Source organism: Acanthochromis polyacanthus, chromosome 18, assembly GCF_021347895.1.
Source record: "Acanthochromis polyacanthus isolate Apoly-LR-REF ecotype Palm Island chromosome 18, KAUST_Apoly_ChrSc, whole genome shotgun sequence".
Taxonomy (NCBI): Eukaryota; Metazoa; Chordata; class Actinopteri; family Pomacentridae; genus Acanthochromis; species Acanthochromis polyacanthus.
The window spans coordinates 24,976,499-25,002,371 of record NC_067130.1 but is presented as its reverse complement, the minus strand read 5'-3'; the positions used below and the strand labels follow the sequence as shown (position 1 = coordinate 25,002,371).

General features: G+C 39.7%; 1 protein-coding gene across 1 annotated transcript in view; it reads left to right on the top strand.

The window, feature by feature from the left end:
- ajm1 (apical junction component 1 homolog) overlaps window positions 1–20,182 on the top strand; it is a 42,926-nt gene extending 22,744 nt beyond the window's left edge. Inside the window, exon 2 of the mRNA XM_051938883.1 lies at window positions 13,950–20,182. Coding sequence (XP_051794843.1) covers window positions 14,004–17,282 — 3,279 coding nt within the window. The 5' untranslated portion in view covers window positions 13,950–14,003 and the 3' untranslated portion in view covers window positions 17,283–20,182. The remainder of the gene's footprint in view (window positions 1–13,949) is intronic.
- The last annotated feature ends 5,691 nt before the right edge of the window (window positions 20,183–25,873 follow it).

Here is a 25,873-nt window from a genome sequence, read left to right as displayed (position 1 = left end):
TGTTCTTACAGACTGTAATTTACTAGGTTTATTTATTTTTTAACTTGTGATTTGGTGTTTTAGCTGTTGTAGCAAATAATTTCCCAGGTGTGGGATTAAAGAATTTCAATTCTATTATATTGTTAACTGGCCCAATAAAAATAACAACAATAACAAATGACTTTATACTTAAGAACTATACTTATATTAAAGACTTTATACATAAATACCAGACATATTTTGATGCCATATCTTGCATTCGTAGGGGAGTCTGATTATAGGTGCAGAATGCATAGATTGTGTTAACTGATGACAATTTTAGTTCAGTTATTACTTTATAGTATTTAAACTGTTTTACATGCTTAATTTAGTGTCATTTGCATTATCATAATTTAGACAGACACAGTATTTGGTTAGTTCAAGTTAAAGCTGCTGTCCGGAGTTTGAATCGCAGCGTCTCCCAAAACACTGGTGGTCCCACCCTCCCTCCCTCTGATTTCGCCCCTTTATTTGTGCACGCGCGCAGTACATGAGAGAAGTGCCCGGAGTGCTGCAGCATCTCGCCTGTTTTGCTGTTTTCCCCTCTTCTACATTTAGTAAATAATAAAGGAATTACGTTAGAATGCTGTATTGAGTCTAACTTGTCCTAATACCAAAATAACATGAATCTGCTAGGACGAACGAGTAAAGTTTCAATATGTGATTACACTCGTGTATCCCTCTCGATGACGTTGTTTATCAAACTTAGTGCATTTATGCGTGTATATGTGTTACATTGTTTATTTATTTCTATCTAGAGTTCAGAATTGCATGACTCCTCTGACGAAGAGTATGTCCCAGACGCCCCAACATCTTCCTCCAGAGGTCGGGCATCTAAACGAAGCCGTCAGGCGGGCTATGGAGGCCGTGGTCGGGGAGCGACGCGAGCACCCCGAGCCAAAAAACGTCCTGCAGTCTCTTGGCCTGACAAGCCGTGGGATTGGTAACTTTTCTGGAAGTTGCTGATCCCTGATGCTCTCTCCTCCACAAGCAAAACAAATGTGCGCGCGGTTGCGTAGTGCGTAGCTCGCCCACCTCTGCATGGGCTTGCTTGCTGTGCGCGTAACCGTTGATTGACAGCATGACAAAGCTGAAGCTCGAACTTGATTGGTCGGCAGCGACCGGCGCTTTTTGGTATAACATGGGGGTCTATGAGAGGAAGGCGGAGCTCAGGAATAAATTTTCATATCGCGTTATACTAACTTTATATTATAGTATCGAACTAGACTAACACGTTTAAGCTTTGTTAAAAAATGATACATAAATTGAAAACAAACGGAAACTCCGGACAGCAGCTTTAATGTGTTCATAAAAGCTAAAGACAAAAATAGGAGCCTGTCGCTTTAAGAAAGTGCGCCGGTCTGTGTGATGCTCGGTACTGTGGGGGAGAGACCATAGACATATACAAACACTAGATGGCTCATGAGCGCTGTCAGCCTATGGGGAGCGACGTCGCCACATGGCGGCCATCTTGGGACAGGGCTGCTCGATCACTCATAACATTAAAGTCAATGGAGCATGGATTTTAAAATCACTGTAGATTGCTCAATTTTAAACCGATTTTAGAACAGCTTGGTTTGTTATAAACGTCAGAGATGTACTTCTTTTACTCTTACATAAGAATAATTAAAACCATTGAATTCATATAATAATGAACACAGATATCATCTTTTTTCAGCATAAATGGATGTAAATGTAATTTTATTATTTAGCATTGCACTTCTTTATTACTATCAGCTTTCTAATGCACAGATAAAAACAAAGCTCAACCAAAATCAATACACAACAAACAGAGATGTTGTCTTTTCTTTTCATGAACCTGGTGCCTACATTACCCACAATGCATTTCGGCTGCAGGCTAACTAATCCAGGCATAGATGTATACAAACAATAAGTCTAAGGTCTCAATCAAAGTCTCTTAACAAGCAAATAAATACAACCACAACCGCAAAGAATGTAATTTCACCTAAAGATTCGGTTCTCAAAAAACGTTGGTCTCAGGAAAACCTAATAATTGAAAATCAGATTGTGAGTAACACCATCTTCAATGTGAGTAGCCAGGCAGAAAAGACACACAACTATGCCGCATTTTTCAAAACGAAAAGCTGCGATTTCAGAATTGAGCCTGAATCATAGCCACATTAATAAGGCTTGTAATAAACTAAACCGTTTGTAAATCAATCAAGAATTGAGCGAGTTATGAGTGTTAAAGTGAGGAAATCATCCACCTTATCATTGACTACAGTACAGTGCGCCAGAACAGTCCCCTGTCCTAAGATGGCCGCCAAGTGACGACGCCGCCGACTCCGTCTTGAGACATCTAGTGTTTGTATATATCTATGGGAGAGACGGCCTGAGAGTCGAGAGGAGCTCACGGTTTTTCTGACCATGTCGTGTTGTAGCGTGCCGATGTGGAAAAAAGTTGTTGAAGAAGAAGGAGTAGGCTATGACTTTTAGTTTGATAAACTTTGTATGGATTTATTTTAGGAGCAAATGCGAATGATAGGGTTGACATCTGTACTTGCACGTGTGCTCCCTTTTTATTTTTTCTACTCGCACTGATCTATTTTTAGGCGCATATGCGAGTGAAACGGTCGCACTGTACAGCCCTGCAACAGTGATTCAGGAGGTACAATGGGTGTTTTGGAACCAGAAAATTCAATCACAAACTCTCCCTGGCTTCTTGAACAAAAACCCTTAACCACACCCTCACATGGCTGCCTCCACCATAAGAATGTGAGTGTGTGAGTATAACAGTAACAATAGTGCTTACAGACAACAGGAAATGTCTGCTTTTCCACACAGGGATAACAATGGAGTCCCTAATGTGAAGGTCTCTCTAATAACAAAGAAAAGATGAAAAGATACAAAAAAAACAAACCTAAAATACATTCTTCATTAAATCCAGTAGTTATACTTACAGGTAAACTTGAGAGCGGGTTGCATGCCGTTGGCTGTCGCCATGTCGGTACAACATACAAATCGGCCACAAAAATGCACTTCCCTGCAGAAGATATCGCAAATGTGATTTTGCGCATGTAAACAGCATGTAAAAGAGACACAGATATTTGTCTCTTGTATCACCAGGTGGTCTCCACCTGGTGATACATTTAGACACAGGATATTTATTCTGAGATCAGACCTTATACCTTTGATTATGCAAATTTTTCAATGAGCTCAAAACATGCATTTCCTATCTCTGCAAAAAATCAAAAAAACCAAACAGACTTTAAGTTGGCAGCCTCAATGACATACATATTTCACATATGAGATCCATTAACTGTTAACTCACAGTTGATTCCATCTCGAGAGTCAAGCCAAGGTCCTGAAGTCACCACGTGTCAGGCAACTCTTCCCTGTTTTCAAAATTAGCTCTGTCTCTGGTCCCTCAGTATCCAACATATAGTCAAGCTTGCAGCAAGTTGTACAGCGCTGCACGTCATGCGCTTCACTTAGTTGAAATATATAGTGATGCATCTACATAACACAGAAAAAGTAATGTTGAGGTCATAGTATCTACACATTCTAATTAGAAAAAGTCTAAACCGAGAGAACGATAGCGACACATTTCATGTTCAATTAAACGAGTAGCCACTTTACGCGAACGCTAAGACAGCTAACTAGCCACCGTTACCGTAACATATTCGGTCATTTACGTGCATAGAGCAGCAAGTGAAACAGCAAACATGCAACCCGTGGATTCAGTTTTTGGGATACATGAATTTCACTTACCGTAAATGTACTACACGGAGTTGTGTTACTCAAAAAAGTAACACATTGCAGATGTTAAAGTCCGGAGTCTTGCGCTTCCTCTTCTTCTCTGGATTAAATGGCGGATCGCAAACGGTATTCATAAAGATGCATACCACAGCCTACTCTACCGAGTGTGTAACCTCATTGGTTTCTGTCTGGAGTCCTTTTACAGATGCACATAAAGGTTGTTTATTCCGAGCCTGACACTGGCGGTGACCTGAGAGTGGAGCCTGCACCGGAAGCGGCCTCACACGAGAGGTCTGCAGCTGGACCCCCCTCGCACTGGATGCTGATTGGCTCAGTCTCCTCTGTCTCCCATGTGCAGCAGCATTCAGTATCTTGCCTTGTCCACTTCACATAGCTGTCTGATCGCTGCTCCTCTGTGATGTTGTGTGGTGTGTGGGGATGGTTTATAAAGCCTTAAAATATATATAAATAAAATAAAACATGGTAGCTGCTTCGCGGATTTTCATCTATCACGGGGGTCAAGAACGTAACCCCTGCGATAGACGAGGGACCTCTGTATATCAGTGTCAGATCACATCATCCATTGCTGTTTGAGTCAGAGTGGACTTAATGGAAGATGGCCAAGAAAGACACCACTGTTGAAAGCAAATCATTTAAAAGCAAGACTGGAATTTGCCAAAATGAATATTGACAAGCCACAAAGCTTCTGGAAGAATGTCCTTTGGACAGATGAGACGAAACTGGAGCTTCTTAGCAAGTCACATCAGCTGTATGATTGCAGAAGCAATAATGAAGCATACAAAGAAAAGAACACTGTACCTGCTATGAAACATGGAGGAGGCTCACTTGTGTTCTGGGGCTGCAACATGCAGTCTGGAGAATGCACCCTTCAAGCCTGAGACTTCTTGAGCAGTTAACCTAGAATACATGTTGACCGGTGCAAAAGTCTCAGGGTTTCATAGATTACTTGATTGCAGTGACTGTCTCAAAAGGTTGTACAACAAAATATTAAGCTGAGTGCAATCATTTTTGTCCACACCAGTTTCGCTATTTTTAAAAAAAATGATTCTATTGAACCACAATTCAAAAGCAATGTGTGATTTTCATTCATTAATTTTCAGTAAATTTAGATTTTTCAGTTTCAGGTTATTTCAGCGACCATTGTGGGTTTTTCTTTCTTTAACGAAAAGATACCAACAATTTTGTCCGTGTTCATGTGATTAAATTCACATAAATTACCCTAAACCCAGACAAGTTTTATTTTGTACTTCAACCAGAAACAAACTTTAACTACAGTAATGACGCATTGTTTAACATCACATTTTTGAATTCTGATTTGCAGCAGTGTTGGAAAGCACAGAGAAACATGTCATCTGCTAAAGGGCGTCAGATCAGAAAATTCACCTCGGAGACATTCAAGAATTCATGGAAAGTATTTTCTTGCTGTTTATTTATATTTGAGAGAGAATGATGCGGAAAAAAAGGACACGATTGTGTTTGAGCATTTAACTGCATTTATTTGCATTCATTGACAAGGTTCATAGTAGTGGGTATTGAAAACTTTATAAAAATACATTTAGTCTGTCCTTACATAAACACTTTACATGTGTGCGGACAGTTTTTACAACATGGTGGACTGCAGAACACTTGCAGTATTTTGTGGTTGTTGCTTTTGAATATGACCTTCTGAACTGTGGCTGCACTTCGTCAGTTGCACAAAAGGACATTTACAAATGTGCACTTGGCTAAAGTTGCTCAAGGATTTTAAGGAAAACATCAGCAACACCAAAACCATCTTCCATCTGGTCTGGTATGAGCTGCTGCTTGACCATTTCCTGAATCTGGGTCATATCCTCCTCCTGAGGTGGCCTCATGCAGGTTAGAAGAGCTTGTATTTTTTATCATTATATAAGCATTTTTTTAATTTTTGCATTTTTGTAATTACGCTCTTTTGTATCTCCTGCGTAAATTTCACAAATTAAAGGCTTTCAGTTCATATTTCCTGAACTTTGATGTTGTTCATTGAGTTTCGGATGAAAGCCATCAAAAACTGTATCACACATTTCAAAATGAGAAAATTCGACTTACCCTATTTGTACATACAGTACACCTTTCACATGCCTAAGAAGAAATGTTTTAGGCCGCACAGAATAATCACTGTTTACTTTCTAAACAACATAGTAGCATTAACAGTATATGCAAATGTAATTGAATTAATGAATCAGTGTGACTAAAGCAATATAAGGATACTACATCCACATCCAGACTATGTGTGAAAACATGGATTTTTTGCTCTATTTTGGTTTCTGTCTACACTAAACAGGTGTTCCTCTCACTGCAGACAGTCCAGAGTCGACAAGTCAAAAAATCACCTTTACATTTTAGTGTGGAAGCTTTTGGAAATGCATGATGCCTGATGATGCCATCTCCCAGTCTCTGAACACCATCCTCATTTACCTTTTTTTTTCAAGATGGCGCCGTGTGAGTGGCAGCCAGTTACAGCAGCTCCTGTTAACGCTAGGAGTTTTTAGTTTTTCTTGTAGTTTTTTCTCCTTCCTTTTATTCTATTCTTCAAGTGAGTGCATCGCATTTGTACAGCGCAGCAATGGATGTACAAATGGCGCTTCTCCTACTTTTTCTACTCTTTTTTTGGAACTCTTAAGTTTCTCAGCTGGCGACCCAGTCAAACATGGGGCTATTGTTTACAGTCGAGACTAGCTGCTGGCGCTGTGTCAGGCAGCCAAGCAGTCACGGTGGGACAGTGTATACGACATCCCAGCGGAGCTCCGCAGAAGGAGGAGGGGATCAGAGCAGGAGCGAAGCACCGGGAGAAAAGGAGACGCTACAAGCCGTCCGTTCTATCTGTAACAATGGGAAATGTGAGGTCTCTCCCAAACAAAATGGATGAGTTGGTTGGGCTGACCAAGGAGCAGTGGGAGTATAGAGAGACCAGCCTATTGATGTTTACCGAGACATGGCTGAACGAAACAACTCCAGACTCAATCCTAACCCTGGATGGCTTTAAACTCATCAGAGCGGACCGAGATGTGAAGGAGAGCGGTAACAGAGAGGGTGGGGGTCTGGCGAGGTATGTGAACGAGAGGTGGTGTAATGCTGGACCCATTAGCGTAAAAAAGCGGCTCTGCACTAAGGATGTTGAATTACTGGCAGTCAGTCTGCGTCCGTTCTATCTGCCCCGGGAGTTTTCACAGGTAATAGCGGTTACTGTGTACTGTGTACTGCCTGGTTCCTGTCTCAAAGACCAGGAACCCCAGGGGGCCAAACCACTTCAGACCTGTGGCCCTCACTTCTCATCTGATGAAGATCATGGAGAGGATCATTCTCAGGAATCTACACCCCCTGGTGAGCCCTAATCTGGACTCACTGCAGTTCGCTTACCAACCGAACATTGGAGTAGATGATGCAGTTGTCTACCTGCTGCACAGATCGCTGACCCACCTGGAGGACACCGGCAGCACTGTGAGGGTCATGTTCTTTGACTTCTCCAGTGCTTTCAACACAATCCAGCCATCTCTGCTCAGGGTGAAGCTGGAGGGAGCGGGAGTAGACAGTCACCTGGCTGCTTGGATCATCGATTACCTCACCAATAGACCACAGTACGTGAGGCTTCAGGACTGTGTTTCTGATGTAGTGGTCAGCAGCAGGGGGGCCCCACAGGGGACGGTGCTCTCTCCCTTCCTCTTCATCCTATACACATCGGACTTCCACGACAACTCTGGGAGCTGTCCCCTCCAGAAATTCTCGGATGATACAGCCATTGTTGGGTGTGTGTCCAATGGGGACGAGCTGGAGTACAGGACAGTCATCTCTGACTTTGTCGACTGGTGTGAGCGGAACCATCTGCCACACAGTTCTGGATTGGGAATTTTATGGGAATTCATGAACATCTTTTTGTCAGCAGTAGGTCTTGTGTGCCTCTGATGCTTTGCTTCCTGCCTATTTTCCCTTCTTTGTAAATGTTCCACATTCATTAGTTTCACCTGTGTTCAATTAGTCTATTTTTCCCTGTGTATTTTTAGGCCTTGTCCACATTTACATTTTTCAAAATGTGGCTTTTTCTGTGTTTTGGTCTGTTGTCCAAATGTAGACACAGTTTTAGTTCACTGAAAACTGAGCTTTTGCAGGATTATCATAACTAGAATAGAATAGAATAGATGTTTATTGTCACTGTTACAAAAACAGTGAAAATCAGTTTGGCGCTCTGTATTAGCAGCATTAAGAGATAAATTATATAAAGCAATATTAACCACAGATTTAAAATGTATACAACTGAAATATATAGAAAAGAGTAAATATGGACCAGAGATATGAATATTGTATGCAACAATAAATATTGTTGCATACAATGTAAATATTGACAGCTTGTGGATAAAAGCTGTTTTTGAATTTGCTGGTTTTGACACAAGGTGTCCTGTAACATCTTCTTGAGGGGAGGGGGGAGAAAAAGTGTCCTGGGTGTGAGGTGTCTTTGATGATTCCAATGGCTTTCCTTTGAAGTCTGCCGGTGCAAATGCCTCTAAGGGGGGGTAGTGTGGTCCCAATCACTCTCACTCACTCTGCTGCTCTCACCACCCCTTGCAGGTCCTTCCTTTCCTCTGCAGAGCAGCAGCTGAACCACACAGCTATAGCAGTACAGCAGTAGGTCAGTAGGCTCTCCGTGGTGGAGTGGTAAAAGTTTGTGAGCTGCTTTTGGGGGAGATGAGCCTGACGTAGATTCCTGAGGAAGTACAGTCTCTGTCGGGACCTCTCCACCTGGTGTGAGATGTGTCTGGACCGCAATGGCCTTACTTTATAGTATCAAAAAAACAGTTACTTTTTCACAATTACATATAAAGTTTTGGAGTCACATGACTTATACTGCATCAAATCTGTCTCACGTGAAGACTTGAAAAATGAAAAGACTCATAGTTGAACTTACACTTAACTTTGGCAGCAGAGTACGTAGAACATATGAAGCAGGAGTGTGAATTTCCTACCATAAAAAGCCTATTTGTGAAATACTTTAAATGTACTGTTTCTATGTGTATTTGCTTGTTGTTTGTCTTCATCTTTCGAACTTTATAGAATATTTCAAAATATTGTTGTGTGTCTCTAATTTCCACAAAACTGTTGTGGAAATTAGTATTGCATTGCAGCACTTGACCTCATTGATGGGTGTACATTTGCAAGGATGTGATGTAAGAAAAAATCTAAAGCACTTCTCTATAGGTCTAATAGTGGTCAAAAACTCCATAGGTTTCCTTACAGTTTACAATTCAGATGTAAGATTATGTACTCATGGATGTTATATCTGAGATAATACAGCCAGTGCATTCCCTGCTGTTAGGATAACCACTACTTTAAAAATATATTTGGACTGATGTATTTATACTTGGGCATCCGTTTGATTCCACTGAAGACAGCATGAAGTCAAAACTCTTTAGAGGAACATATTTTAGCCTTCAAAGGAATGCCTTATTACAGAATAACAAAGGAGAAGAGTTGGATCTTAGAATAGTTGGTTCTGTTCTGTCAAACCCTTTCAAGCTTTGGTAACCTCAGGAGAATTCTGTGCTGCTAGTAGGAGAGGTTGAAAAAAAATGTGAATTCTTTTAGTGTGAGTCAGTGCCAAGAGAAAACAACATTACCTTTTCTATGGAACTACTGATCCTACTAAGGGAAACTGCTTACGTCAGGGCTCCAGACTGCGACTAAATGGTCGCATTTTGCGACTAAAATTTGAGACATTTCAAGAACTATCGATATATATTGCGATATTGATCCAAAGAAATACACTTGCAAAAAACAATCTAGAAAAATATATTCTAAATTTAAAAGAATAGAAAATAAGTACATTTCTTTGTTGCTTAACTATAAAAGTAGCAATATTCAGACTTGTTTACACAAGACCTTAGGTCTTATGCCTAGTGTTTTTTTTCCATTATCAACGGCAGCTTTACCTTGAAAAACAATTCACTGGCCTTATTGTTTAAAAAAAATCTGTAAACAAGTGACCAGACCTTCTAAATTACAGCAATTCTAAAATTTTTGTAGTCTGTTGTTCAGCAAATAATAAATTAAAATAAATATTAAAACATAAAGTGCCTGGACCTTCACGCATAATATGTATATGTATATATATATATATATATATATATATATATATATATATATATATATGTGTGTGTGTGTGTGTGTGTGTGTGTGTATCAAATAGCTTTCCTGATAACACATTAACTTTCAATGAACTTCAACACTCAAAAAAAAAACTATTTCCAGTTTTTGGCAAGGAAAACTAACATTGAGATAAGCAGGAGTCAAACGCGTGCGTTGCCATGTAAAAATGTTACCTGACGTGCTAAAAAGTCTTACAGAGGGTGAGCTACTGGTAGGTACGCAAAGATACTTCCTGGCCAATTAACTCAAGCTTGGTAAGCTGGCCTGATGAAGATTCCAATATGACAGAGGGTCCGCCTCACTGTCTATGGTGGGAGATGCCAGATAGGTGTTGAATTCTGCCTCCACAGCATGTGAGGGTGCTGTGGCAGTTGATGGAGCTGGGACTGTCTTGAAAAAACTACCCAGGGATTTTCTGACCTTCCTTTGGCTGTCCTCTGATAGTGGATGCATGTCACAGGGAAAGCCTTGGTTTTCCTCCTAAAAAAAAAGAAAAGAAAAAGAAAAAAATATATATAGAAAAGGTCATTAAATTTTATACTGTCTTGACTATATTAAAACATTTATCTGTTGTAGTGCTGCTTCAGACGCAACTTTAGCTTTGATGCCTGGCAACTTATCACTGCTGATGTAACCAGCTTTGAACCTGGGATCCATGAAACAAGCCATATCCAGGAGCTCTTGGGTGGCTGGGTGGTCATATTTAGTATTCATATAGTCCAGGATCTTTTTCTTAATGGATATGGTCAAGTCACTGTCCTCCTCCTTTGCAGCAAGAGCTAAAGTATTGAATATGTAAAGCACTGGTTTCACATAAGAAACACTTAAGTAGCTTTCACTTGAAAGGGCATCTGTGAATTCTTGCAGAGGCTGCAGTGCCTGACTGACTGATTCCAGGACATCCAAGTCCTGCCAGGTAGGAACCAAATACCTGGACTTACGATCCCCAGATAGGACATCACACAAGGCCTTTTGCTGTTCAAGCACTCTTTGTATCATTTGCTGCCTTGAACCCCATCTGGTAGGGCACTCTGTGATGAGTGCATGCTCTGGAAAGTGGTGCTTCTTTTGTGCTTTCTTCAAGGCGGTCTTTTCCTTCCAACTATGGGAGAAGTGCCCCACTAACTTCTTGCATAGCCCAACAGCTCTACTGATGTGATTATCACCTTTGACAGCATTCTCTGATTGGGAAACAAAACAAAAGCAAAGATTAAACTTAATGAAATTTACATTGGGGAAAGCATTTAAATTACTGTAAACAAGAAGTTTATGTTTGAATATTGTCACAAAACAAAACCAATCTACACATCATTGATACAAGTGAAAACACATAAGGATACATGTTAAGAATATGCATTAAAAAATAAAAATCTTTATACTAATTTTAAAAAAAACCCTCACCAATAGCCAGATGCAAGCGGTGGCCAAAGCACTGCAGTCTGACCCAGTTGTTGAGTTCGGTAACCTTAACCATATTAGTGCCGTTGTCCGTTGTGATAGCCACTTGTTTCTCTACTTGCAACCCCCAGTTCGTCAACACATCCCGCAGGGCAGCCGCTGTATTTTCACCGTTGTGGGAGTCGGGAAAGTAGGAGACTTCTAGGCAGCGGGTTTTGAGTTTGAAATCGTTTGTGAGAAAGTGAACAGTGAAACTCATGTAGGGCTCAGTAGTACGACTGGACCATAAATCTGTGGTGCTCACAAAGAAATCCACATTATTTAGCTCCGCTTTTACAGACCCCAAGCATGCCTCGTACATCTGCGGAATGGCGACTTGGGAAAAATAGTTCCGTGATGGCACTTGGTATCTGCAGTCGAATTCTTTCAGCATATCCAAAAAACTTTCTTTGCGCACAACATTAACGGAGAGTGTGCGATTATTTCACGATATAATGTGTAATATCCGCAGTTAAACCTTGGTGGCGCTTGGAAGTTTTTTCATATGGCGTAACAGAAGAAAAACTTTCACCAATTGTTGTCTGTGTGCTTGCCTTTCGTTTGTCAGCTTTTATCAGAGTAGCTCGTGGTGTTTTAGATTGTAAGAAAATGGCATACAGCGCCTTGTGGTTGTGTTTGAGGTGGCTGTGCAGATTTGTAGTGTTTCCTCGTGACGTAGCCACAATTTTTCTGCATGACTTGCATCTGTGACTCGTCCTGTCTCCTAAAGCTGTAGTACTCCCAAATTTCAGAGGTGCAATGTTTTTTAGGCACAAGTTGTTCATCACAGTCATCTTTCTTGTGTCTTGCCATGTTGTGTTGTTGTCTTTCACTTTCTGCTGGGAGCACGAGGCTCGCTCAAGCCAATAGCAAAAGTGCTATTCAGGGTGGGGGTGGGGGTTTAAGGTCGTGCTCAATTGGTCACAAGAAAACGTCTATTCATGCAAAAAGCATGATTTATACATCTAAATAATCATAAAATTATCAAGCAACTTTGCGATATGGATATCACACTTACCGTTATCGCAGTAACAATAATTTTTTCTGATATATCATGCAGCCCTAGTACACATGCATAACACATGCATGTGCTTAGCACAAGGCCATTTTTTCATCCATCGGAAATTATACGTCAGCTGAGCAGCCTTGCATTCTCTGAGTGCTTTCCTTGCTAGGTTGTGTCAACTGCTGCAGAATAAAATGTAAATTGAAAACATATTTTCTTCATTTATTGTTCAAGTATCAGTAATACTGTGAAAATGAGAGGAAATGTGAATATTTATTTTGCAGCTCGATTTCGGTGTGCGCCCCTACATTTTCTATTTGCGCTCCTAAAATTTTAAGTCAGGAGCCGACGTGCTCCTAGGACAAAAGTTAGTCTGGAGCTCTGCGTTACCCTTTCATTTTATTTTATTTATTAGGATGCATCATGTTACCATGGGAACCTGACATGTAGTCAGTTGGTGATTGAGAAATCACTTAAATATGTTGTACATTTGGTCCTGATTTGCTGTGAAGTTCTACTGATATTTATTCCAGTGAATATTAAATTTGTAACATTAATTTTTACTGTGATTTGGCCAAGAATTAAAGTAATATCCTACAGTATAGGATAGTGTCAGATCTTCACACACTCCAAACAATACCTTGTTTATATATATCTGAAATTTGAAGTTTCACAACTGAATGAGCAGCTGTTACATCAAAAAATAAGCAGCTGCATTGATCAGTAAAATAAATATATGGACATACATGTGACAGTTTTCTAGAAGCATTCCTCTCTTGCATCATTTGCAGCAACATGACTTTTTACCATCATAAATTTGTATATTCCTTGTAACTCTACAATAAAACAGCCTGTTGACTGAAGTATATGGGATACCATCAGTGCATTGTGTGCAAAAAAAAGAGTTACATGCCCCATGTCATGTGATCAATCTAGCATGAAAGTTTCTGCTGCTTTTTTCAGTTCTCCTCCACCTCTACTTTACTCCACTGTCTCTGTTCTGCTCCGGTCTGTTTGTGCCTGTTTCAGACCAGAACAGTTGGAGTGTAGCAAAGTAAAGACATGGCAAGTGGCAATACCATTATTCAATTTGACAAGAACTTTTGTCATTCAATGCATTTTACAGCGCTAGCATGAGCTAATGGCTGTGATGGGATTATTTTTGGTTGACTGTTGTGTACACAATCTTTCTGTTGTGGTGTTGTGCTGTGGATGAAATTAAAGGTAGGGCGAAGGCATGACCAACTCACCTGCTTGTTTTGGTCTAAGAAGTTGGTGCTATAAAGAAAAGGTGCTGAATGTCATATACAGTACCTCTATTTTTTCTGCAGAATCCTGGACATGCAGTTAGGAACTAAATGTCACATTAAATAGTAAGTAGAGTGGTTACACTCTGTCGGGTGTCCACAAGTATACCTGCCAGGTTGAATGTGATCTAAAAATGATTACAATATAATCTGTACTATGCTTAATATTCCTGCCAAAGTTTAGTTTCTATTGAATGCACATTTTCCCTATGCATAGCTGTTAGAAAAGATATAACTGTCCAAATGAATGTCACTGACTGAAATTCCTTGTTTCATATCTCCAGGTAACATCAACATTAAAGGAACTTGATGGAGAAGACTAGAGAAATCCCTTTAAGATGACACGCACAGACCTACCTGACATACTGGTATCAACTGTGCATCAAGATTTAAAAGTGATCCCCATTTCTTTACGCTACAAATCCTTGCAACCCTTCAAACAATGTGATTCTATAAATCACAGCACACTGGAGGACAGTAAGAGTAAAGTGAATAAGAAGCACTGCCATACCTTTGACTATAAGTCATTGGAGTACTCCAAGTCACAGAGATCGTCAATGGAGTCCCCATACAGGAAGGCTGATAGGCAGGCAGCCAACCCAGATATTGCGTGGAATGCGTTGGGCCGCCAGCAGAGATACCGCTTCTCTGCTCCAGACATTTTTAGCCATAGGTTGACTCCTCAACCAGTGGCTACAGATATGGCCAGTGAAGTAGTCGTCCCTGAACATAAAAGGAGGACCAGGTCAAAAAGTGCCCCACGGGTCCAGACAAGCCTCGCTCCTGTATCTTTTGAAGGATCCTCACCTGCAGGGAGGAAGGGCAGAGAATCCCAAAGGGCTCCAAGAGATTCCCGCTGGAGACCAGAAGTATCACCACGTAGGGAGTCATCCTATGCAGCAACGAGGGCTCATATGCATGAAGTACATCCCATTAAGTTGCAGCCTCAGATGAGTGACAACAGTAGATATTCACCCCATTATACTGCTGACAATTTTGAAGATACCAGTCTTGATAAACCAGCAACTAGCCCTCATGTCAGGTGTCGGGTAGACATCAAACCTGATGATGGAGCGCTACATCATTCTGGACGGAAACTGGGTACACCTCAAATGGATATACCCTGGCAGAGGCACCACAGTGGGGGTAATAGGAGTCTGACTGTGCCACGCCATTTCTCCTACTCTAGAACACCAACTCCCACTGACTCATTAGGTACAGAAAGTAGGCAAGCTCATGAATACTCCCGCAGCATGCCAGATAGTTACTTACAACCCATGGAGATTCAGTTGCAAAGAATGCCTTCATCAGGTGATTACTATGGTAGGGAACATAGAGCTCACTCCAGTCCTAATGTGCCAACCAAATTCTTTTATGCAGACGACCCAGGGAGATATGTTACTACAGCTCCTCCGCAACCAAGCTCGTATTTTCACGATGAACGTTACACACCAGGACAAGCATATACTTCAAAAGTACAATATGTGCAAGATCCAAGGACTCGAATGGTCCATGCCATAGCTGCAAGATCGTATTATCCTGAGATGGAGGCTCATCCATACTCTGTGCAAACGGGGTATCCCAAACCTTATGCAGTGAATGAACCCAGGCCGTACATAATACAGACACCTCCAACTAGAATATTTTATGGTGATGATCCAAGATCTTATCAAATTCAGACCACTCCACCAAGGTTTTATTATTCCAGTGACATGTATGCAATGCCACCAGAGCACCATGTCCCAGCAAGAGCATATTACACAGAGGGCCGAAGACATGCGAGAGTCATGCAGGCACAAACAGATGACTGGTATGGTTCTGATGCATCTGGTTATTCCACCAACCCTGCCTCCTATGTATCTCAAGTCACTCCAACCAGAATGCGGCAAGAGCCTGTGTTAACTCCGTGGTATGCTAACCCATGTGTAGAACCTCAAAGAATTGGCACAGATTCCAAATCTTACTCACGGTCCTGGGACAATATTCTTAACTGCCGTGTAGAAAGGGAACAACCTCTTTCTGTACAACGAGGTCAGAGCTATGATGATCTTCTTGATTCCAGGAAGCCTGCTACAGCTACTGGTGACAAACCACAACCAGTGGTAGTCAATCTCTCCAGTTCACCAAGACGCTATGCAGCCTTATCGGTGTCTGATAACTCACTAATTGACAAAAGCCCAACAGAGACATCAAAGAGCACTACTAATAAACTCTGGTTTGTCACTCCTGAGATAACAATCACTGACAATGATATTAGACCAGGGAACCTTAATAAGGCTGAAGGACGGTCTGCCAGTTGGGACATTCTTGACTGCAGAAGCAGTGAGGGTCCAGAAATAGCTCAGCATGATTTTGAAAGCTTGACCAAAGAGAAGACACATGACAACGCCTCATTGCAGCAAAGCCTCGAACAACTTGATGAGCTTTTGGCAGATCTTGTGACTGATTACAAGCCGCCCAGTAGAAGAGCAAGTGAAGACATTCTGGACCAACTAAAGAAGCTAATTGATGAGGAAGAAGCAGTATCTTTGTCCAGAAAGAGTTCAAGGGCAGGTACAGAGGAACCAGCTCCACTGGACAAGCAGCCAACCTCAATAAGAATGAATCCAGATGCGTTTCGAGACATGGATGGGGCTAGTGATGCAATGAAGAGTGCAGATGAGTGTTCCCCAGATCAAAGCCCAGATGAAGATGATACAATGATGTGCTCTAACAACAAATGCCGGAGGACGGAGACTCTATTCAATGCTTGCCTATATTTTAAATCCTGCCACAGCTGTTACACCTATTACTGCTCTCGAAACTGTCGGAGAGAGGACTGGGACATTCATAAAGAAAGTTGCTTGTATGGAAGAATTGGGAGCACATGCCGACATATTATCAAACACTGCCGGGAGACTGTTGAAGTTCATAAAGCCTTCTCCCGTATTGCCAAAGTTGGCTACCTTTCTCGAGGTAGAGGAGTTCTCTTCCTTGGTTTTCCAAACCCTGCGTCATCTACTAACTTCTTGCAGTATGGCCTTGATAGTTTACTTATGTCTCCCACGTACCTCTCTCTTCGAGAGCTTGAAAGCTTCAAGGACAACCTTGGAGAATACTGTAAGGATCTGCAAGAAGCTGGTAAAGAATATGACCCAAACGAATGTTTCATTTTGAATGTATCCATTGCTGTTGGTGACCAGCTGCCTGATGGGCCATCACCAAGAAATCAAGCTCCAACTGTCAGAAAATATGCAAAAGTGGCATTGGCGTCTTTCAGTCCAGAGAGAAAGGTTCACAAGAAAGAGAGTGACATGGAAACGTTGATCCTCACTCCACCCCCAGGAACAGCAGATATCGACAAAGAGGGAGAAGAGGGCCGGAAGGCCAGGGAAATCTGTTTTATCAATATACAACGGGAGTTGAGGATTCGAGGAGTGTTCTTACGTCATGAATACCCACAGGTCTATCAGCAGCTCTGTGAGTTTGTGGAAAGTAACAGAAGATTTACACCCACAACTATTTATCCTATTGATAAGAGGACCGGCAAACAGTTTATGTGCATGATTATGGCTGCCTCAGAGCCCAGGACGTTGGACTGGGTAGGCACCCCACATCTCCTTGATGACATTATTTAAGTGCACCTTTTGTTGTACGTATATATGTATAGAAATACATATATATTGTTAAACATATTTATATGTCAATTCAATTACTAACATTTGTAGATAAGTATTTTGTTATCAGAATAATATATATTCATGTCTGCTTGGTCAGTATTATTCTTCATCAGAATATTTTTTGTCAGCTGCAGAATGAGTACAATGCATTATTTAATTGAATCTTTTGACAAGTACATACTTTATACCAACCACAGGTCATTTATCCATATCCTAGTCATGTACTGTTGCAACACTTTTCCTTTGGTTGGGATTGCCAAAACTTACTTGGTGTTTGGATTTTTTAAAAATGATTAGCAAGTACTTTATGTTCTTTGAAACTTAGACTGTTTAAATTGGAGTGTCCATTTCCGTGAGTACCACAAAACTATTTTCATATATGACCTTAATGGTATATCATGTACAAAATAGCATTATTTTCGTTTGCTACGTAAATACTTTCTATGCAAAGTTGTTTAATGAGTTAACTACATTCCTGCAGAAAGAGTAGTTTGTTACTATATTATATTATATTATATTATATTATATTATATTATATTATATTATATTATATTATATTACACAGATGGGTGACAAATTAACAGAAACACTCATATAAAGTATCCTCGTAACAGGCTGGACTGCCGTGTGTCCCTAGGCACCGACTCTCCAAGTCTCTGAACTATACTGGAGGGATGAACACCATTGTTTCCAAAAATTTTCGCTCATTTAGTGTTTGTACGAACGTAGTCGAAAGCGTTATCTAACAAGTCAGTTCAAAATCCTTTAAAGATTTTTTGACTGGGTTGAGATCTGATGGCTGGTAAGGCCGCATAATATTATTCATATAATTGTCATTAAACCATTTAGTACCTGTTGTGTTCTGTGGATTGGAACATTGTCATCCTAGAAGAGACCTCTACCATCAAGATAGAAATTATCCATCTCAGGGCAAAGGTGATCATGCAGAAAAATTTTGTAGTGGTTTGGAGTGACCATTCAAGTGAAATAAACCATGAAGACAATGCGCCCTCCACAGTTTAATAGAGCCACTGAATCACCTGACTCTAGGGGTTCAGCTGTCAGGCATGTACTATTCTCTTGGCGTATGCCACACATGCCCTTACCCACATGTCACAATTATGGTGAAGTATGACTCCTCTGATCCTTTTACTTGTTTCCACATCTCTGAAGACCAGTGCTCATGTTTTTTTCCTTTCTCTCTTTTCCTCTTGCGATCTTGATATGACATCAAAATCAACTGACCTTGCTCAGCATTTTTAGACATGTTTTAGAAATGATTGGACGTTTACTACTTAACTATATCATCCTTTACTCCTGTGTGGATGGATCTGCATTTGCTGTGTTTCTGTACTCATTTATTCAGGTTTTTCCTTCCATTTGTTATCCATTTCTAATATATTATACTTATGTTTAAAAAAAAATGCTGCAACTGACATAAATTGCTTAAACTTTTGGTGGCAGCATAATTCCTCATCATACAACAATAATGAAGATTGAAAATGAAATTATTGTATTACTTGAAATATTAAAGACAGGCACATAATCTCATGTTGCTTAAGTATGAGTGCAACACTGAAAATGTATATTTTCCTTTTATCTGAATCTAATAGCATACTTTGAAAAAAGGCTCAGTTTAGTAGTTCTTTAATTCTGCTCTGCATAATTTGTGGAGCAGTGCTGAACTTAAAAGTAACCTCTAGAATGGACATTGAAACAGTGCCAGTTACCAGCAACACAGTAGGTGTTAGCCTGTACTGTTCAGATTTAAACACTGTGAATAGTGAGAGTCCTACCACAAAAACTAAAGTTGGTATACTACCAATAAATCATGCAATTTTAACACTGACATCAATAAATTGTATTTTTACATATATTTATGAATAAACCTATATGAATTAGCAGGAGGACTTATTGTCCTTAGAATAAGGAGAGTCAGATTTGGCACAGTAGCTATATGGTGCATAAATGCTTAAAAAATATATTAGTTGTGTATTCGTGCTACACTAGGGTTATTACATCTGTGACTTATAATGTTTTCTTTTGGTTTAAGCAAATTAAAATCATTACATTGCTCACCGGTTGCAAAAGTTTTAGAAATATTTAATATTGCAGCTTAGCAGTATTGTCTCATTCATTATTCAGTTACAGTACTACTATTAAATCCCAGGTTTCCTGTCAGCACACTGAAAAAAAAGTAAAATCTACTTTTAAGTTTGAAAAAAAAAAGGTCTAGCCAAAATATATTGTATGTTTGAAATGCTAATATCCCAATTTTTAAAAAAAAAAAATTTGACACCTGGCGTATTATGACTGGAAGATGTGAATTTGTCATAAAGTCCCCAGTAAAAGCTGAATAAGCTGTTTTCTCCCAGTCATTTATTACTTCTCTCTATTTCAACACTTTTCCTTGTGATCTCTGTTTTTCTTAGACTTTGTAAAACAAAGTACAGTTAAGCCTGAGGCCCATTCATTTGAAAATCTTTCACTGAGTTACACTTATTCGTGTAACAAAGGTATAATGTATGGGCTGTATAAAATTTGTTTTTAAAAAAAATGCTGGCTGCATGTGATTCTGTTTTCTATGCGCTAATCTCATTTTAACATGACATCGATGATAGTAACTTGCTTGATGAATTGACTTGTAAAAGTGAAAACTCTACTATGCTGTGTAAGAAAAAATAAATGAACTTTCCATTTTTGTTTTTGAAGTTAAAATAATGTGTTGAAGGCAATGAAGAAGAGACCTCACTAAAATGTCTAGAAAATCCTTTAATCCTGTATTTTTTATACTTTCAACATATGTGTCTGAGTGTGTCTATTTATAAACCATATCTAATAAATGGAATGGGAACTGCTGCCTGCCTTTTTTTTAGGTGATGTGTGTCCAAACCAAACATCCATCCATTGATTATCTATACAGCACTTTATAGCAGGGGGATAGCTGGAGTCTATCCCAGCTGACTAAAGGTGAAGGTTGGGGACACCTGAACAGGTCACCAGTCTATCACAAGTCTACACAGAGAGACAAACAACCAAACACATTCACATTCACACCTATGGACAATTTAGAATTACCAATTTTCCTCAGCACTGTTGGAGGACATTGGAGAACACAGGGAAAATCCATGCAGGGATAACATAAAAACTTCACACAGAAGGACCCAGGCCCAAATTCAAACCCAGGGCCATGTAGCTGTGAAGCAAGCGTGCTAACAACTGTGCCTGTGAAATATAGTCAAAAAATCCCCCCCAAAAAAATGTAGTGAATGGATTTTACATTTTGAATATTTTTCCTAGAAAAACAGTGATGCCTTTTTCATCGAAAAAAACAGTAGGACAACAAATACAGTTTGTCATCAGATTGCTGGAGGAAAAGCCATGAGGTCATTAATGTCCAGAGGGTTCATCTCCATTTTCTATAACACATATATATTTACAGAATATTACAAAAAGCACACTCAGATGTGTTGAACATAAAAGTCATTGTTTCTTGCATTAAGAAGATGATGTTTATCACAAAACTGTCAATAGAAAGTGCCATGAAAACAAGCAGATGAATGAATACCTGCAGATACAGCAGCACCTAGACAGCAGCTCTGCTTCCCAAGAAAAGATTACTGGTCAAAAAGTTTTTAAGACACTTTCTCATTCAAATAAATGAGAACCTGTCTCAAAACTAAACAAACTTGGACCTCAACACTTATGTAGTAGGTTCAGGCATATGGTTAACAAAGCATGACCAATAAACAGGACCATAGGCAGGTCATACAAAAGGGAAAAAAATGAATTTTACTTTTGAAATGGACATTTTTGTGTTTGAAGTAACCTTTACCCACAATCTGGCCCTAACCTGCACTGTGTAATTAGGATCAAGAATGAACCAGCAAGCTAAAGAGATTTAAGATGTCTAAACTATACCAGACCTTTATAAAGGCTGATGTGGAAAGATGTGAGGAAGAACCTTTCTTGTTGCCTAAGTAAGACAATGCAGACTCAGTGCTGAACTGTAAAGTTTGAAAAAATATCTAGGTTACATTATGACAGAATTGTAGGGTTTCAAAGATGAGTGGGTTAAGGCATTCATTTAAACAACATACTGTAGTTCTCTACAGATGGCCAAAGTTAGATTTTTTTTCGGGAACAAAATTAAATACGGACTAAATGACAAGTGTAGAATTTAATTTAGGTATTTGTTAATGTAGTACTCACCTTAAATTGCTAGAGCAGGCTCAGTTCTTATCAAATTTTAGCACAGTTTGCAGACAAAGCAAAAACCAACCAATATATTGAAAACAACAGATTTACAGATTGCAACTTTACATGACTCTATTCAATTAGTCCTCCTGCAAACTATAGCTAAAAAAATTCAGTAAAAAGGAAAAATTGAACACAGAGAAATAAGTGAGAATATAAGAAATACAGGCTACATTTAAAAATAGAAATGTCCTACTCTTAAACAAACCGTAATTTGGGGGGTGGGGTGGGGGGGGGCATCCTCATGAACCACTATCATGTAACTATAATGCCCCCGTTATTGTAAAATGTAGGCATTTAGAAACTGAAAAAAATTGTCTTCAAAGGAAAGAAACCCTCATTGGTTGCTGTACTCACAGTAACAACCCTCTCTTGTCTGGCTTGGTTTGTATCCTCTCTCTCTTTCTCTCTTTCTCTCTTTCTACAGGGCCTCAGCGGGATCTGATGGACCCTCAGAGTCTGAAGATGAGATGGCCTCTATCAGTCCTGCATCCTGCTATATCCCACCTTTGATTTCACAATCAATAAATCATTATACTTCTTGAGGCCCCCCTCCCACCCACACTCCCCTCTCTGTCTTTGTGTATGTGTAGGCTATGCCATTGAAAGAATATAAAGCATGGGGTTAAATAGAGCAGATTTCCTTCCACTTGGCTCAGCAGCTTTTGTGACTGCTGGCAGTCTAACAGGATCACTGAGGCTCAGATAAGTGCAGCACATAATGCACTATAGTCCAGTTCACTGTGAGAATGGCCAACAAAAGTGAAAACGCACCATTCAATGTGAATGTGTTCACACAGAATTTAGGCCATTTGAGTAAAAGGATAAAGACTAAGGAAAAAGAGGATAAAGTTACAACTCTGAGCACTGCAATTTTAAGAAAACACAGGCAAATGGACAAAACATCAGAAAACTAAAAACATTTTTACAAATTTCACACAAAAAATGCTGGAAAGTGAGAAAATAATCCTGTGATCACAATAATGAAACATTCAAAACAAGTTACATTTTCCCAAATCCCAGTCTTCTTCTCTTAAAATTCATGATAAAAAACCACGAATATATCATCACTGCAAAATTCTAATTAAACATGGTATTTTAAGCTTTGAAAATTGTATTAGATATTCTAATTTATGTTTATTGTTTAGGATAATTCATGGCACTGTTGCGCCACCGCTAAAGACTTTCATCTCTCTGTGTTATGAAGTCTCTTCTCGAGACACTCGGACATCTCTTCGGGGCGAATGTTATATAAGAAAACTCCATTCCGCTTTTGGAAGATCAGCATTTTCATATGTAGCAATGAACCAATGGAACAAATTACCCACGGAGCTTTTGAAATGTACACATTTCAGTGAGTTTTCACGCTTGCTGAAGCGATGGTTGCTCTTGGGTCAATCTTGTATCCATTAATGATGATTTTGAAAGTGCTTTGGTGGTCGTATCTTTTGTAGAGACTATGGACTTTAATTTTATGATTTTCTTTGTGTTTAATGTTGGGAAATGTTTATTTGTTGTGTTTTTTTTTAAATTCTTATTGTATCCCAACACATCCTTTGCCTGCTCTGGGACTACAGGTGGAAATTAGCATTCGTGCTATAACCTGGCATAATGCATCTCTCCCTTCAGGGTTAATGTTTATTTGTGCAATGTCCCATGGATCAAATAAATAAATAAAAGAAAGAAAGAAAGTATCTAAAACCCATTTTCATTTACGTTTTGAAGAAACCATTGACTTGCAGGAATCACATAGTATGTCGATATAACATTTAATAGTTTTACAATATAATACCTGAATTTCAACATATGAAAGCTGAGTTTGAATATCCAGAATGAAAATTATAGATATCAACAATTATGTAGTGTATTAAGTTGTAGTCACTACATCTGCAACGTCATTGGTCGAAACAACAGCTGACAATATCTGTAATTCAGTTTTTGTCAGTCAAAAGCACAAAACCTCCTAAAACCAAGATTTACTTTTCGACTTGCACTACTTTCAATTTTCATAAGCAGTCCAGCTAGCTGGTCATACAAAACAAACCTGACATGCTGTAGGTCATTCATATTGATGAATAAAAATTTAAACTACAAGGAAAATTATTGTCTTAATTGAAAGGTCAAATTTAGCTGCACTGCATCACTGTGACATGAGCCTACAATTAAGGAAATTAATAAGCAGAAAAACAAGAATAAATAAATAAAATTAAAATAATCCACTAAAAGTGCAATAATGTTACAAAGGTATTCAAATAATCTTCACAAATCACTCATTAAAAATTGGAGCACTACCTTCAGTTGAAGCAAAATGGACTGAATCAAAAAAAGAAGTATACCCAAAACTATTTATTTGATATTCTGATTAATGATTAAATGATATGCTAATCAGATTACCGTATCAATAGCTATATTAAGGAATTTCGGAGCTCTACAAAGTAGAGGTTGGCAGTATTACACATTTATACAACATTAGTTAGATCAGCAGATACGAAGAATTTAATAAAGAAAACAGAAGCAAAACACATAATATGTACAAAATTATCTGGTTTGGAGGAATTGGAAGTTCCTAGGATGAATGGCAGCCTTTGCTATGGATGATTCTAATGCAGGTCAGAGGAAACAGTTCACTCCTTTGTTCTCTTCAGAGTTAGCGGCTTGGTGCTAACGTGCTCTGCTGCTCCTGTTCCTGGTGCCATTCACCGCCAGACTTTTTGTCTAAGACTGAACTCAGTTGCATTCAGTTAGCAGTTGGTTCCTGCTAGTACAGGATCTCCAAGCTGCAATATATGAACACAAAAGACAAAATGAAATTATATTAAACATATGAAACTTAAACTGATCAATCACAACATTCTCTTGGTACTGCTAAAACAACACGGACGTATCGAGGCCCAGTCTCCACTGACCTCTGAAGTTGTCCTGTGGTATAAGACACCAAGACTTTAACAGCAGATCCTTTAAGTACTGGAAGTCGTCAGGTTGTGCCTTGTCATATTCCTTAAACCATTCCTGAACAGTATTTGCAGTGTTGCATGGAGCAATATCCAACTAGAGGATGAAATCAGGGAATATTGCTGCTATGAATGGGTGTATGTGGTCTTCAACAACGTTAGATGTTTCTTGTCAAACATCTTCCACATAAATGCAGGATCACAGGTCTCCTGGCAGAACGTTGCCTAAAATATCACACTGCTTCTGCTGTCTTGCCTTTTTCCTATACTGCATCCTGTTACCATTGTTTACACAAGTAAACAATGCAAACAAAAATTTAATTCATTAGACCAGGCTACCTTCTTCCATTTTTTTCATGGTCCAGCTCTGGTGTTCTCATGCCAACTGTAGGAGACTTCAGTGGTGGACAGGAGTCAGCATGATCATTTTTTTGACTGATCTGCAGCTAAATTGCTACACTTATAGCAAACTGGGATGCACTGCATCCAAACCTAGCCAGAATTAAAATTTTCAGCAATTGGTGCTGCAATAACCCTTCTGTGGGATTGAGAAATATAGGCCTGTCTTCACTCCTCAGGGTGATTTTGTGAGCTTTGGACTCCCACGACTCCAATGCAAAGTTTTTCTCCCTTGGTCCACTTTTGACAGATACTAACCACTGCATACTAGGAAAACCGCACAACACATGCTGTCAAGGAAATGCTCTGACTCTGATGTCTGGTCATTATTTCATCCTTGTCAGACTCACTAAGATCCTCATGCTGCACCTTGTTTTTCTGCTTTCAACAAAACACTTTCAAGAACTGACTGTTCACTTGCTACCTAATATTGTGTGACTAGTCCCTCTGTAGGGCTGCGTAGTGGTTAGCACTTTCGCCTTGCAGCAAGAAGATCCCCGGTTCAATTCCTGGCCTGGGCCTGGGATCTTTCTGCATGGAGTTTGCATGTTCTCCCTGTGCATGTGTGGGTTTTCTCCGGGTACTCCGGCTTCCTCCCACAGTCCAAAAATATGCTTAGGTTAATTGATTCCTCCAAATTGCCCATAGGTGTGAATGTGAGTGGGATTGTTTGTCTGTATATGTAGCCCTGCGACAGACTGGCGACCTGTCCAGGGTGTCCCCTGCCTTCGCCCGAGTCAGCTGGGATAGGCTCCAGCACAACCGGCGACCCTAATGAGGATAAAGTGGTGTATAGAGAATGGATGGATGGATGGATAGTCCCTCTGTAATGTTATGCCTATCAGAAAATCCCCTTGTTACTTCATACACATGTGGACAAAATTGTTGGTACCCCTCAGTTAAAGAAGGAAAAACCCACAATTCTCACTGAAATCACTTGAA